Source organism: Callorhinchus milii, unplaced genomic scaffold (genome assembly GCF_018977255.1).
Source record: "Callorhinchus milii isolate IMCB2004 unplaced genomic scaffold, IMCB_Cmil_1.0 Scaffold14, whole genome shotgun sequence".
NCBI classification, from domain to species: Eukaryota; Metazoa; Chordata; class Chondrichthyes; order Chimaeriformes; family Callorhinchidae; genus Callorhinchus; species Callorhinchus milii.
Window position 1 is genome coordinate 14,208,484 of NW_024704755.1, and position 14,481 is coordinate 14,222,964.

At 44.1% G+C, this 14,481-nt stretch overlaps 1 protein-coding gene across 4 annotated transcripts in view; it reads left to right on the forward strand.

Annotated features, from left to right (window-relative positions):
- The first annotated feature begins 1,332 nt into the window (after positions 1–1,332).
- The window catches only part of cbfb (core-binding factor subunit beta), a 34,447-nt gene continuing 21,298 nt past the window's right edge, over positions 1,333–14,481 (forward strand). Inside the window, exons 1-3 of one of the 4 annotated variants that reach the window (XM_007904688.2) lie at positions 1,333–1,632; positions 3,187–3,273; positions 6,514–6,630. In XM_007904688.2, coding sequence (XP_007902879.1) covers positions 1,555–1,632; positions 3,187–3,273; positions 6,514–6,630 — 282 coding nt within the window. In that variant the 5' untranslated portion in view covers positions 1,333–1,554. 4 annotated transcript variants of the gene reach the window in all.

Here is a 14,481-nt window from a genome sequence, read left to right on the forward strand (position 1 = left end):
TTACCAAATTTTACCTAAATTTGAGATGTCTGGAAGACGTGAAAAGCGCTATATCAAATGCAAGGATTATTATTATTATTATTCAGAAAAAAATTGGCACAGGTTGGCAAGAGCCAAGGCTTCTGGACCCTAGAGTGTATGTTTGGAAACTGCTGAAGTTTATCCATCTAAAACAACATAGAGCACTATTGAGAGCACTGTCTGGCAAGCTTCATGTACTTGTCCAGCTAGGACCACCCTATCCGATAGAGCTTTGACTTGCAGGGTTAACAGAAGAATCCCAACACCCAATGACTGGTCCGTCCCTCCAAATGCTTCCAGTGAGGCTGGCTGGTGGAGTGCCCTGGAATACTGCAGATACACCTGTCTCAGGAACTGCCACTGAGGATTGACTCAATTCCCACATTCCATTGCCAAGCGTGTCATATTGGAGTCGGGAGAGCTCCAAGAAGATCCTGTATTATATCTCCACCCCCCCCCACCCCCACCAACCCATCCGGAGGATAATCAGTGATAGAACATAGGTTGACATCAAAAAGCTATGCCTAACGTTTTCCCAAGTCACAAGCTCATTCCCAAATTTATGGAACCAAATGTACGGGAGGAAAGTTATGGTGGAACCAAAATGACCGACTTGTATAGCACCCGTTGGCAGTTGGATTACTGAGCGTGACGAGAGCCGCTTTTCTGCCCACTTGGGCTGGGAAACGCTAGTACGGAGCAAACGGTAAAGAGAAAGAGACAAGAAACGGAAACGTTTAGATTTTCAGCACAGAACGAGGCCGTTCGGCCCACGTGGCCAATTACCCGGCTACTTGCGCCCTTGTCCCTCTCGTCTTATTAACCCCATTTCCAGCTCTTCCCCATATCCCCAAATGGATTGACTTTGGTGTGTGTGTTTTTTTTCCCCTCGGTCGGTGCCCCTTGTGAATTATTCCTCAATCCCTAACCGCCCCCGAGCAAAGACCTCCTCCCTAAGTTTACTTCCAACCGCTGCAACCCAGCGAGAGAGCGGTGCAAAGTATTGCAAATCATTTTCTTTGGCAATGGAAACACCGCCGCATGTGTGTTTATCAGTGCACAGGAGGAAGAAATCAGTCCACAGTCCACACCCCCCCCCCAAAAGCCTCTGCCATCTGATACAACAGCTATTTCCGCATCTGGGGAAGGCGGACAGGGCTCGGCATTGTTCGGCAATCTCCGGCGAGTCCTTATATGGCAAACCGCTATGCTAATGAGCCGCGGGGGCGACCAATGGCGTTGGGGCGCGGGGAAGTTGTATGCAAAGCAGCCGGCGATCGGGCTGGGGGGTGGGTGGGGCCTGTCCTTGCGCATGCGCGCCGCGGCGCCCCCTGTTCCGTGGTGAATGGTGCAGTGTTGCCGAGAGGAAGTGAGTGAGTGAGAGAGAGCGCGCGAGCGCTGCAGCCTCGAGACTGGAGGAAGTGCAGTGAGGCGCGAGCCGCAGTTGTCCGTTAGAGAGCCGTGAGCTCGAGCGGCACTCACTCACTCTCACACGCACGCACGCACAGGGCTAGAGGCAGGGGCTGAGGAAACATGCCGCGGGTCGTCCCTGATCAGAGGAGCAAGTTCGAGAACGAGGAGTTCTTCCGCAAACTCAGCCGCGAATGTGAGGTGAGATGTCGGCAGAAACGGGAGGGGAGGGGGGAAGCCGGTAAAGTTTGTGTTGAGTTGCCGCTGAGGTGAAAGCGCAGCGTCTGAGGCGCCGGGCGGGGGGCGGGGGGTGGGGGGGGAAGGACGGCGTCCCCCGGCCAGGGTGTGGGAGCCGCGGGTCCCGGGTGGGGAAGGAGGAGGAGGAGGAGGGAGGGAGTCCCGGGGAAGAGTGTGGGTTCCGGGGAGGGAGGAGAGGGACGGACGGTCCCCGGCCAGGGGTGTGGGTGGCGGGGAGAGGGGGGGGTCCCGGCCCGGGGTTCACGCCGAGCACAGGGCGGGATCCCCCTCCGGTGGTTTTTACAGCGAGAGGCGAAGTGAGGCGAAGGGATTGTAGTTTGGCGGCGGCGGCGGCGGCTGTTGTTGTTGTTGATGATGTTGATGATGAAGTAACTACTCGCTAATTGTTTTTTAAAAAATCCACGCAAACTTTTCCGACGAGATCTCGAGAGCCCGCGACCGTGCACAAGTGTGTACAACTTTGCTCCCTCTCTCCCTCCCTCTCTCTCTCTCTCCCCACCTCTCTCCCTCCCCACCTCTCTCCCTCCCCACCTCTCTCCCTCCCTCCCTCCTTCTCTCTCCCTCCCTCCCTCCCCACCTCTCTCCCTCCCTCTCTCTCTCTCCCTCCCTCCCCACCTCCCTCCCTCTCCCTCCCTCCCTCTCTCTCTCTCCCTCCCTCTCTCTCCCTCCCTCCCTCCCTCTCCCTCCCTCCCTCCATCTCTCTCCCTCCCTCCATCCCTCCCCACCTCTCTCCCTCCCTCTCTCTCCCTCCCTCCCTCCCTCTCTCTCCCTCCCTCTCTCTCCCCCCACCTCCCTCCCTCTCTCCCCCCACCTCCCTCCCTCTCTCCCTCCCTCTCCCCCCACCTCTCTCCCTCTCTCTCTCCCCACCTCTCTCCCTCCCCACCTCCCTCCCTCCCTCTCTCTCTCCCCACCTCTCTCCCTCCCTCTCTCTCTCCCCGCTCTCCATCCCTCTCTCTCTCCCCGCTCTCCATCCCTCTCTCCATCCATCCCTCTCTCTCTCCCCACTCTCCATCCCTCTCTCTCTCTCTCTCCCCCCTCCCTCCCTCCCTCTCTCTCTCCCCCCCTCCTCTCCCTCTCTCTCTCCCCACCTCTCTCCCTCTCTCTCTCTCTCCCTCCCCACCTCTCTCCCTCCCTCCCTCTCTCTCTCCCCACCTCTCTCCCTCCCTCCCTCTCTCTCTCCCCACCTCTCTCTCTCCCTCCCTCTCTCTCTCCCTCCCTCTCTCTCTCCCTCCCTCCCTCTCTCCCTCCCTCCCTCTCTCCCCACCTCTCTCTCTCCCCACCTCTCTCCCTCCCTCCCTCTCTCTCTCCCTCCCTCCCTCTCTCCCCACCTCTCTCCCTCCCTCCCTCTCTCTCTCCCCACCTCTATCTCTCCCTCCCTCTCTCTCTCCCCACCTCTCTCCCTCCCTCTCTCTCTCCCTCCCTCCCTCCCTCTCTCCCCACCTCTCTCTCTCCCTCCCTCTGCTCCGTTTTGATTTGGATCTCCTTCGCCCATTTCAGATTAAATACACGGGTTTCCGCGATCGGCCGCACGAAGAGAGGCAGATGCGCTTCCAGAATGCTTCCAGGGACGGCCGGTCTGAGATCGTGAGTAAACCCCCCCACCACCCACCAACTCGTTCACTTCCTCGTCTGCACGGACTGGACACCGACACACACACGGCGGAGCGGGGGGGGGGGGGGGGAGTGTGTAGGGAGAGAGGGAAGTGAGAGGAGAGGGAATCGGAGCCTGTGATCCGGTACCAGAGCGAACACCCAATAACTCATCGCTCAGCGCACAAACCCAATGACAAGACCGTCAGACAGACAGTCAGTCAGACGGACACAGTCAGACGGACGGACAGACAGACCCCGAAGTGAAGCTCAGTAATCTGTAAATACACTGATTTTTGAGATGCCAGAAGGTCCCGCACGTTTGCGTACTTGGGGGGTGGGGGGAGTGTGGGGGGAGGCAGTGCAGCTCGGGATTGCCGTCAGGTAAACGTTTAGAGCAGAACCCGATGACTTGGGGGGTAAAGCGTTCCAGGTACTGAGTGAAAAATGTAGGATTAAACGAGATGGCGAAATGTTTTGTTTCTCTCTCTCTCTCTCTCTCTCTCGCTCTCAAGTTTTCGCCACTACTGTGCTGTCAGTAGGAATTACAACTGTGAACTAACTGCCGCTGAGCGTTTGTTCACGACTTCAGGGAATAGCCAGATCCCCTCGAGCAGAAAAATAATTGGAGTCTCTGGCATCATTTCTGGGGAGTCTTTTGACATTCCTCAACTTTTAGGCCTCAACGTGCCCTTTTTTTAAAATCTAAATGTCTATTAATCGCATTGTATTCATCAGGGCCTCGGCCGTATTTCTTTAAATGCTCTTTCAGTTAGAGAAACGTGTACACAGTTTGATTGCGTTTCATATACATTCCTCTTCTACTTTATAGACTTTAAGCTTTTCAACATGTGTACCAGAAGTGATTGAGTGAAGGCAGCGGTATTTGCTTGGAATGTGGTGTAAATAATGTTAACCATAATTTGCATTTTATTCTCATAATCGGTAACCATGATGTAGAGTGCTCAGGTACCATGAAATTGCTTTGTGGCTGAGACACAAAATAGTGAAATGTACTTCAAGTTTAAGGGGATCCCTTTTATCTATCCAGCAATGTTGATACGCCAGGTGAATTTCCACTCGTATATTGTCCATTACTTTATTCCAAGCCCGTAGTTGGAATGGACTCAATAAGTTCAATTTTTTTAATAAAGTTCTCTCAGCGCTGGGTCTCTATCCATTGCTTGTTCCCGATAGCATATTGAGATCGTTCAACACTTAGACAAATCCATGTGAAGCATTCCATGATGGAGTGGCAATGATTACTGTTCTGTCAGTAATCCCACATCCTGCGTTGCTGTTGTAATATGTTTTTTTTTGTAGAGGATTAAAATGCACAAGCATTGTCACAGCTGGTTGGCTGCTAATTTCTAATGTTTGTCAAATTCTATTGTTAGTAGTATATTTGGATTATATTACAGTTATATTATCTCTTGTTTAGAACTGTGGGAATGCAGACTTTGAATATTCAAGAGTAATAAAATCTTGAATATTTTTCTTTTTATTGCACGTTTACTCTACATGGTTTAAAATATTTGTCGTTAATTTTAAAATGCATTCTATATGCTTGGAGATTATTGCTAATCAATAGTTTACTGTGTGAACTAATGAGATTCTGTAATTCATCTTCAAAAAAAGTTAAGGATGGATAGATAATAGTGTCCTAACCCTAATATCTGCTGCTGTCCTGGTGCAGTATTGATAGTTATTTTATTATAATCTTCAGGAAAGAGTGAGTTAAACTGAGATGTCAAATTTCCATCAAAGGTGTATTGCATATGGTTCAGATGAACATGAACAGATGAACATCAGGTTCAGATGAACATTTGTTTTTTGAAGTAGTTTCAGTTCAGTGATTAATATTTAGTGCAATGTGACACAAGTAAAATCCCTGCTTTTCAGACAGATGGTTAAGCATTGAGCGTACAGTAGATTTTAGTGAAGCTTGGGCCCAGACTTTATATTCTCCACTAATTTTTCTCCCCTCACCTGAGCATATTTTGACTCCTTTCTTTTGAAAGTGCATTTGCTCTATGGGTGCCGGATGATCTTTGGTACCTTGTCTAGGTGGTCATTATTTTTGCGCCTTGACAGTAAATGTTGGCAGGCTTTTTTTTTTACCTCATAGCCGAGTCCAATCCTGTCTTCACCTGACATTCATCTACACACGCCTGCCAGCAATCATCCCTGGATCGCAATCGGGAACCAGACCACTGGCTGATTTTTACTAAAGCCATTTGTAATGCCCGCACTGTTGTCCTGGCTGAGATCAGCTGACTCAGCACAGACAAGGATTCAAACCTGCAACTGTTCGGTCAGCTTAAGCACATGTAAAATGTTATTTTGCATCTGTTTTGGGGAATTATTAATTGGGTCATTGGTACATGTCATCTACAAATGTACTGTGCAGTTGATCAAACTGCAGTTAAGCAGTGAACACTGAATGCAGTATTTTAATAATAATAAACCTTGCCTTATCACATCTTCAAGACATCTCAAAGTGCTTTACACAATTTTGTGGGCGAAACACGGCAGCCAATTGCGTACAGCAGTGACCCACAAACAGTTGTAGATTGAGTGACCAATTTTTTTGAAGGAATTTTTTTGTTCCTTTTCATTTGAAAATAGTTCTATGGAGTCAGTGAAAATGGTTGTCCTCTTTCTTTCACTTCTCTCCAAAGTCACAGATAGAATAAATATGAACCATGTTGTAACCAGGTCAGCTTGACCTTTGCCTTACACAGGCTATACAATGATGCCAAGCTCCATCCCCATGTGTCAAATTGCTTGCTTTAGGACAGTTATTAGGAATGTTTGAACTAAATGAGTGCAACTGATTATTTTGCTGTCCGCATACTGGAGAAGCCTATTCTCTGGATTTGATTCACTATATTCTACTGCCTTTTAAGAAATGTTTATTGAGAACTGTACATTGATTCAAAATATAGCTATTCAGTCCTGGCCAGTAGAATAATTAATGCTGAAAATATTGATCAATGCATTATTTCAAGCTATCCTGTGGGTTGCATGTCGGGGTAGAATTGAATGTCTGTAACTCTACACTTGATAAGAAATGATGAGTCCATGTTTGTGTGTAATTCTGAAGATTGGATATATTGTGCTGCCTGGCAGGCTTTGAGCATAGGGCTTGGCACTGATGTAAAATAAATGACTGACTGCATAATTTATTTAAAGTCCTGTTCTCTGATATAGTTTGTATTGATTTCCTGAAAGGCTTTTGTGGCTACTGGAACCAATCTATCTCTGCAGTTTTTCCCAGCAAACTGGCATGGGGAGCAACGACAAACACCAACCCGAGAGTATGTGGACTTTGATCGTGAATCAGGCAAGGTAAGAAAATTTCCAATAGATACCCAGAATAATTGCAAAGTCGAGGAGATTTGAAAGGGTTTTGTTAGTTTGCTTACTAATGTTGTTTCCCTGTTTGTTTGTGAACTATTCTAACCTGTGCTTCCATTTTTATTACGAAACCTCAAGCAGCATTTCCACAAAATTAGTTTGTAAACTATTGTGCAAATGAAATATGGTCCTTGTGCATCAGCAATTCCACCTTTTTTAAAAAAAAAACACTTCAATGTTTTAATGGTTTTCCACAGAGAATGGATGACAGTGAAATTGGGAAACTAAAAGGAATAGAATCATAGAATTATACAGCACAGAAAGAGCCTTTCGGCCAAATCGGGTCCATGCCAGTTCTTTGAAAGAGCTGCCCAAATTAGTCCCACTCCCCGCTCCATCCCCTGCTCTTCCCATAGCCCTGCAAATTTGTCCTCCCCAAATATCTATGTAGTTCTCTCTTAAAAGTTGCTATTGAATCAGCTTCCACCACCCTTTAAGGCAATGCATTCCAGATCTGAACAACTCGCTGTGTGAAAAAAATGTCTCCTCACCTTCCCTTTGGTTCTTTTGGCAACTATTTTAAATCTGTGTCCTGGTCAACCCTGCTGTATCTGCCCGAGTAGCCATCTTTCATATGTAAGGCCAGATGGTGAATACTGGTAAGAAATTACCAGCAGGAGTCACTGGAAAGCAGTTGGTATCCTGGTTGAATTCCTCCCCCCCCATATTTAGGGATACTAAAGTAAATTTTACAATTATAAAAGCTCTCAAAATGTTTCTCCAGCTGAATTTAGCACAGACTTGACAATTGAAACCTGGGTGACCCTCTGTTTTGTGGTTTGGTGTGACGTAAGCTAGTTAGTACCTTTTCATACTTAGACATCATGGAACCTGCGAGGTGCATTTTTGAATTAATTACCGCAACAGCAGAAGATGTATATGAAATCTTCTCTGGAGGATTCTATTAGTATCCACACAGAAATCAAGCAAAATAATGCATTCCATCAAGCTGTGCAGTAGGGGCAGGGGATTCACTGTTGAGGTGAGCTTTGTATAAATTGTTTTATGGTGAGGTTGTCATAGTCAGTTATGTAAAGCAGCAAAAGACACATAATGGCTCGTCAGTTTGCTGTAGCTTCCCAATCTGAATTGAGTCTTCAAAAAGAACTGCCCTATGTCTGATTTGAACTGAGCTTGTAGTAACATTGGGAAAGCTGTCTGCTTTGCTCATTTTGCAATTCAATTGCATCATATGTGAGCCAAGCTGTTCTGGCTTGTTTCTAGTCTCACTAGAAAAGAGAAAGGCACAATTTAAGAACTTGCATGGTGGAAGGATATGCTCTCTGCTTAATACATTTCCAAACACCGTTTCCAATATGACCCTGTCCAGCACAGTATCTGAAGTCTGTATGGATATATCCCATCCTGTAGCTCAGTGGTTAGACAATCGCCTCGCAAGCAGGGGAAAATGTTGGGCAAGTTTCCTTACCTCTCTCTAGCAGTTAAGTCGATTGGCGGATCGCTTTTCTGGGGGGAATAACTCCTTCAAGAAAATAATAATAATAATTTGGTCACTCAATCCGCAACTGTTTGTGGGACACTGCTGTGTGCAATTGGCCACTGCGTTTCGCCCACAAAATATACGGTCAATTCACTGTACAGTATTTTCTGTGAAGGCGTCTCGAAGGCGTCTTCGTGATAAAAGGCTATATCAAATGCGAGTATTATTATTATCCTGCACTAAATTGGTAACAAGATGGCAAGGGTTTAAATACAGTTGCAGATGATGCATACAAATCGATATTATATGAACATTTGCAACTTGCTAAAAAATTTGTTACTGTACTCTAGTAAAATATACCAAACTGCACAGTAAGGATTTTGCAGATACATGCAGTTTGTTTATTTAAAGATTTATCATCACTTGTCTGTTCAGTGTGGGTTCAATACATCGTGTGCGAGGAGGAGATGAAAACCTTTGTGATGAAAGTATCGCAGATAAGGCAGGAAGGAAGACTCCTACAAGAACATCTTGTTACAAGGATGTTTACTGTATTGTATGTGAACATTCTATTCTATTATAGTAAATGCGTTTGAGTCAAATGAAAATATTTTAGCAGCATGACTATGCCAGAACAGTCAGGGTGAATCCAGCAATAAAATGCAAAGTTTAACATATTCTCAAGCAAAAACAGGCTCTGGGGTTGTGTTCCAAAGCTGTGCACCTATCTCTGGGTTTACATGACTTTTAACTTCATGATCTTTTGAGTTGTTCCTTGTTACAGTGTAATGTGTAATTCTGTAGCTGACCAATGTACTACTTATAATTAGGGCGTCTGATTTTTGGTTTTAATTGAAAACCTGACACAAAAAAAATGTAATTGGTGTTTATTCAACAAACACAGCAAACCGCCATAAATTACCTGTATTGACGCAAACTGTGCATGTGATATTCTTTCTCCATCTCCCCTCCGTGTGCACAGGCACGTCTGATGATTTTGTGAGAGGAGGGAGGCAATGCGTGCAAATGCCTCTCTCCCCTCCTTGTGTGCAGGCATGTCTGAATCTCATTACAAGTAAAAGCCCCCAAAACCCTATTTTTTTTCTGTTGAAAAATAAAATTTTAAATCAGAAAAGCAAAGGGCTACTTATAATCATTTTCCAGTCATTTGCCATTGTTTATCCTGTGTCTTATTAGCCGGGACCATACCATTGACTTGCATGAAGTCCGAGTTGCAGGCAAACTGTATAAGTAGAATCAAATAGGATTTAATAAACCTATACTGCACATCCATAATTCAATGCAGCAAGTAAATGCACGTGTGGTAGTTCTTTACTGCAGCCGGTAAGTGCCCATCCAGTGACGGGTCAAGACTACATTTCTTGCGATTCAATATGTCTTGACCCATCGCCGCATGCCTACTTGCCCGCAAGCGTTGGAATTGCATTGAATCGCAGGAATTGAAGTTCTTCCGTGTGTGCATTGATAGATCAATACTACATTTCCCGAAATTCAATGCAGCCGGCCAGTAACTGCGCATGTGTGGATGGATCAGGACGTCCTTTCTCACGATTCATGGCAGCCGGTCTGTGCGAGAGTCATGGAGGCTAGGGAGCAGAGTTATGAGTTAGGAGGTGATTAATATGAGTAATGCAAAGAAATCTAAATGGCTTTCAATAGGAAACTGAATAGGACTTGGGTGAATTTGCAACTTAGGCAATTGAACGATTTATAAAGATGAGACTTCTGCGAGTCTTACTGTATTTTGTTGTTGTTGTATTTAAAGAATAAGATTAGCCCTACAGAGGAGAAGGAAATGCTGCATAATTTAAGTAATTGAGCCATTGTTGGTGCCACACAATGGATAAGTTGTTTCAGAATTGTTCACTTATGGTATGATGGTGTAAAACTACGAAAGAAGTCACATGCCCTCGGGAGCTGCATTCCCAGTTTTGTGGTGTGGCTCTCTTTGTAAGTCTATACTTTGGCAGGTAATTGCTGAAGTAATTGGGCAAAATGAGACTTGTTTTTAATATTGTTGCAGTGTTTGAAGCTTGTGGTGTTAACTTTCTGGGGAGTTGAAAGCAAGCATTTATGTGCTTGGCAGTTGTACCATACGGAGCAAAGAGCAGAATGTGCTTATTGATGCTGACAATTGTACTGGGGACATTGAGCTACAGTTGTAAACCTCTATAAACTTATAGGACACACAAAACACATTTATGGAGACTTAGTGACCCAGAGTTTATCCATTTTAGCACTGGGTGATGGCTAGTTAGCGTGGAAACCCGGTCTACTGAACTATCAGGAGAGCATGGATATCTGTTGTGGATATACAATAATAACCCTTGCATTTGATATAGCGCTTTTCACATCTGCACTGTAAAGCAAATTGACTGTATATTTGTGGGCAAAACGTGGCAGCCAATTGCGCACAGCAGTGTCCCACAAACAATCGTGGATTGAGTGACCAATGCAAGGCTAGTGCTCTAACCACTGAGCTACAGGACTCCACTGCAATAGACTATGTTCTAAACAATTCTGCTCTCACAATTTCTCTTCTATGTTCGAATGGGGCCACCCTGGATATGTTAACCAAAGGAAAGTTTTCAAATAAAAAGGCAGGCTTAGGTTTGAATATGTGAAGATGAAAAGCAATCTGGAGCTTTCGTGTTGAAGTAATACTGTTTTCACCTCTTAAAAGGGTCATTCTTTTTAGGAACTTTTATTTTTTTTTAAAAAATTCTTAAAACTAGTTTTGGATCTGATTACTGAAGATATCTGGCCTCTAAACTGTTTAATTGTGTGTGAAATGAAGAATGTTAAAGATTCCAGTACTGCTTGTGTCGTGTTTCTTTCCCACCCACATTGCTTCTGTTGTCAGACACTAATTTCTCACTAATCACTGAGGGCGAATGACTTCCTGTCTGCTTCTTGCTGGAATAATGGGGTACATTGTTTCTTTTTAAAAAAATTGCAATGTGTGTGATCCGGTTAAACCAGATGGGTGACATTACTACAAAACAAGAAACTGTTTACTGTACCTCCATCTTGACTGGCAAGTGTGTTTTGTGATTAATCATATGAGATTGTTAGGGTGGGGGAGATTGCAGTAATGATATTTTTCTGTATGTGGCTGTTTATTAATTAGGAGACGAGTGCACATAGCTGAATTCGTTCTTCATGATGTCAATCAATGCTGGTATTTCAGAGCCAGATTCGGACAACACTATCAGCCATTTCAAAAGATGAATGTGCAACCAATAAATTTATTCAAATAAACGAGTGACTTATTTCCTCAGATTGGAGGTGGTAATAATAAATAATCCATGCATTTGACACTGCGCTAGTATCTTCAGACTCTCAGAGCTTCAAGAAATTTGTATAAAGTGTCGTACCTTTTTTTTTCTTTGAATGTGGCAGTCCCCCCACCCCCAGGGGGTCATTAAGTGAATCACCAGTTTTATCTGGAGGTGTCAACCTGCCCCTTTGTAGGGGAGGGCTGCATTGTCAGATGCCATGTTTAAGAAATCCAAGAGATGCCAGATAGAATTGGCGGGAAGTTGCTGTGTGCAAATTGGCTGCCATATTTGACTACATAAAGTACACTTCACAGTAGCATTAGCGTTTTGAAATGCCCAGTGATATAATAGGAATCATATCAAAAGGATATTATTTATTAAGTTTAGCAATTTAACAGTCTTAACATTGTGTGATTTGTAACAGCAGAGTCCAGTGTGGGTCACTGGCATACTTCAGCAGAAGTATTAAATCTGTTTTTTAACCTAATAGGAATCAATAAATGAATACATCTCTTTATGTTTAAAAATATAATCATGTCTGGGTCATGAATTCTACAGGCCGAGTACCCTAATATTTGTTGATAAATATACACAGAAAGGTTGCTTGTCATCTCAGGAATAAATGTTTTTATGTTTGTTTAGAAACCATGTCTGGATTCCTACCTTTTCTACAGTGTATCTGCACTGAATGAATCTGTGCATGACCTCTGCCTTCAGCGTGATTGGAGGACCTTTACAGGATAGCTTGACGTGCCAGCCACGATGATGTTCTCGAGGTCCAAGTCCAATGCTCCGTACAAGGCTTCCTGTACAATACTTTAAAATGATCTGAAATGATGGATGCAATGTGATTAGATTTGTGTATTTTACCCAAATCTCAGTTTCTGCTTATTCCCTGACTGCAGAAAGCTGTTCTGAAAAGTCTACAAATGGATTTTGCCGACAAAAATGAAATTGCTGACATTGATGGGGTTAACTTCCTTGGTTTGTTGCAGGTGCTCAGGTTCTTTTGTACCAGGTCGAATAACTTAAATAATGGCAGAACATCAAGCAGTGAAATCCACCCCAACCTCAATCATGGCTGTTTACTTTATACTGCTTTTATACATTATGAGTTTGTCTGTGGATGCCATTATTCACAACCAACAATGAAAAGTGGCTGAAATTTCCCAACAAGCACTTGTTGTCTATTTTTAGAAGTAATGAGCAGGCCTGCTAATTTCTTATTAAGATATGATGCAACGTGTTGTGGATTAATTGTATGAGCAACTAGTGACTGTTTCTCTTCCCCCAGACCCACCCCCACACACAGGGTGGGTGATTGCAGCTACATCAGTGGCCAGCTATCTTCTCATAGAATGGAAGGAACATTTAATGCCTGACTTCAGAGCAGTATTGTTGGTGTCATGAGACTGGACAACTGACCAGTATCGGCCACAATTCATGTATTGCTTTGGTGAGAAAGTGGTTAATTCATATTACTTTTCAAATATGAGAAAGTCATTTATTTATCATTTGGCTGCCCAATTAAGTGGAAATAGGTGGTTTAGATGTCCATTTTGTGAATAACTACTTTCCCACGTAGTTCAATGTCATTGATAATCTTAGTAGATTCTCTTCATAGTATTTTCTATTTTTACCAAGAATAACAAAACCAGTGTAACAAAAAGAACCCCATGCTGAATGAGAAACAAATGCAACTTTCAACTTTGATGTGAGCATAATCTATCCCATACCACTGATCTAATAGTAACAACCTGTTATTTTTGAATTTGCTCCTGCAAATAAAATCCCAGATTGGTCACTCACATAATGGTTATTATTGGGATATTCTGTGTAAATGCCTGCTATATTTCTGCATCAGGTCTCTGCTTTGTTCAATTGGTGCACTCGTACCTTTGTGACAGAAGGGTGTGGGTTCAAGTCCCATGTTGGAACTTTCAACTGATATTCTAGCGCAGGGAGGTTTAATTGTGCATAGTAGAAATGGAGTAAACATAAATAACACGAATTATGAAACAGTACTATTAATCTTAAAGAGATGTCTTCAGAAGCGTTACCTCTGACCAAAACCCTAGCATTTTATTTGGTAGTGACTAAGTTCCCCTTTTGTTTTAGGGTTTGTATAGAAATGTTTCTTCCCCCTCTCCCCCCAGTGATTCATTTTCCTTCCCCTTGCCCTTTGGAGTCATTCCTAGAAGCAATTTTCTCGCCTGGGGTTTTGTACTTGGTTATTGAACCATATTTAAGCGAAGACTTAGCTACCATGTTAGCAATTACTGTATCTATATACATTATCTCACTTATTGGATAATTTCATAAATTGTTTCCCAAGCTATTGTACTTGTAATGATTTTTCTCTTCCGGGAAGCATTCCAATCACTAGATTGTTTTGATTGCAGGCCATTACTGCTCCACTTCACTGTTAGCTTTTTGACATGGGATTCTGTCCTGCCTGTAACACACTCATTAGGAACATTCGCACAGCCACTTGGCTACTATATTACTGTTTGGTTGGTGTTACTGTACGCCACATCCCTGCTCTATCGCCCACCATCAGTGGGTGGTCTTTCATCTAGTTAATGCCTGCTGTCTGCAACTCCATTCCCAGTTCCCTACGGCTTGCTCACCCCCTCCCCCACCCCCTCTTCACCCCTCCAAACGTATCTCTTTGATTGCACTTTTGGTCATGCAGTGAATTGTACAGTTTGAAGCAGTCTGATAGTAGAACAGTGAAGCCCACCCAACCTGATCTGTTACATGTGTAATTCTCTGTTGGCCGATGAGATGATTCATGACTGATAAATTACTCCAAGATGGGTCAGACTGGTGTCTGATGTATATGGAGACCCATCACCATGCACAAGAGTATCCAAAACAGACAGAGTTCACATATGCATGCAACCTGAAAAGTTCCCTGTTTAGAATTAATGCACCCTCTCTCTCCCTGAAGAGACACACCCTGCTTACCTAATTCCAGGGAGTATTGGGCACATTTGGCAATAGCTTGTGGCCTACAGAGTGTGCTGGTGTACTGCT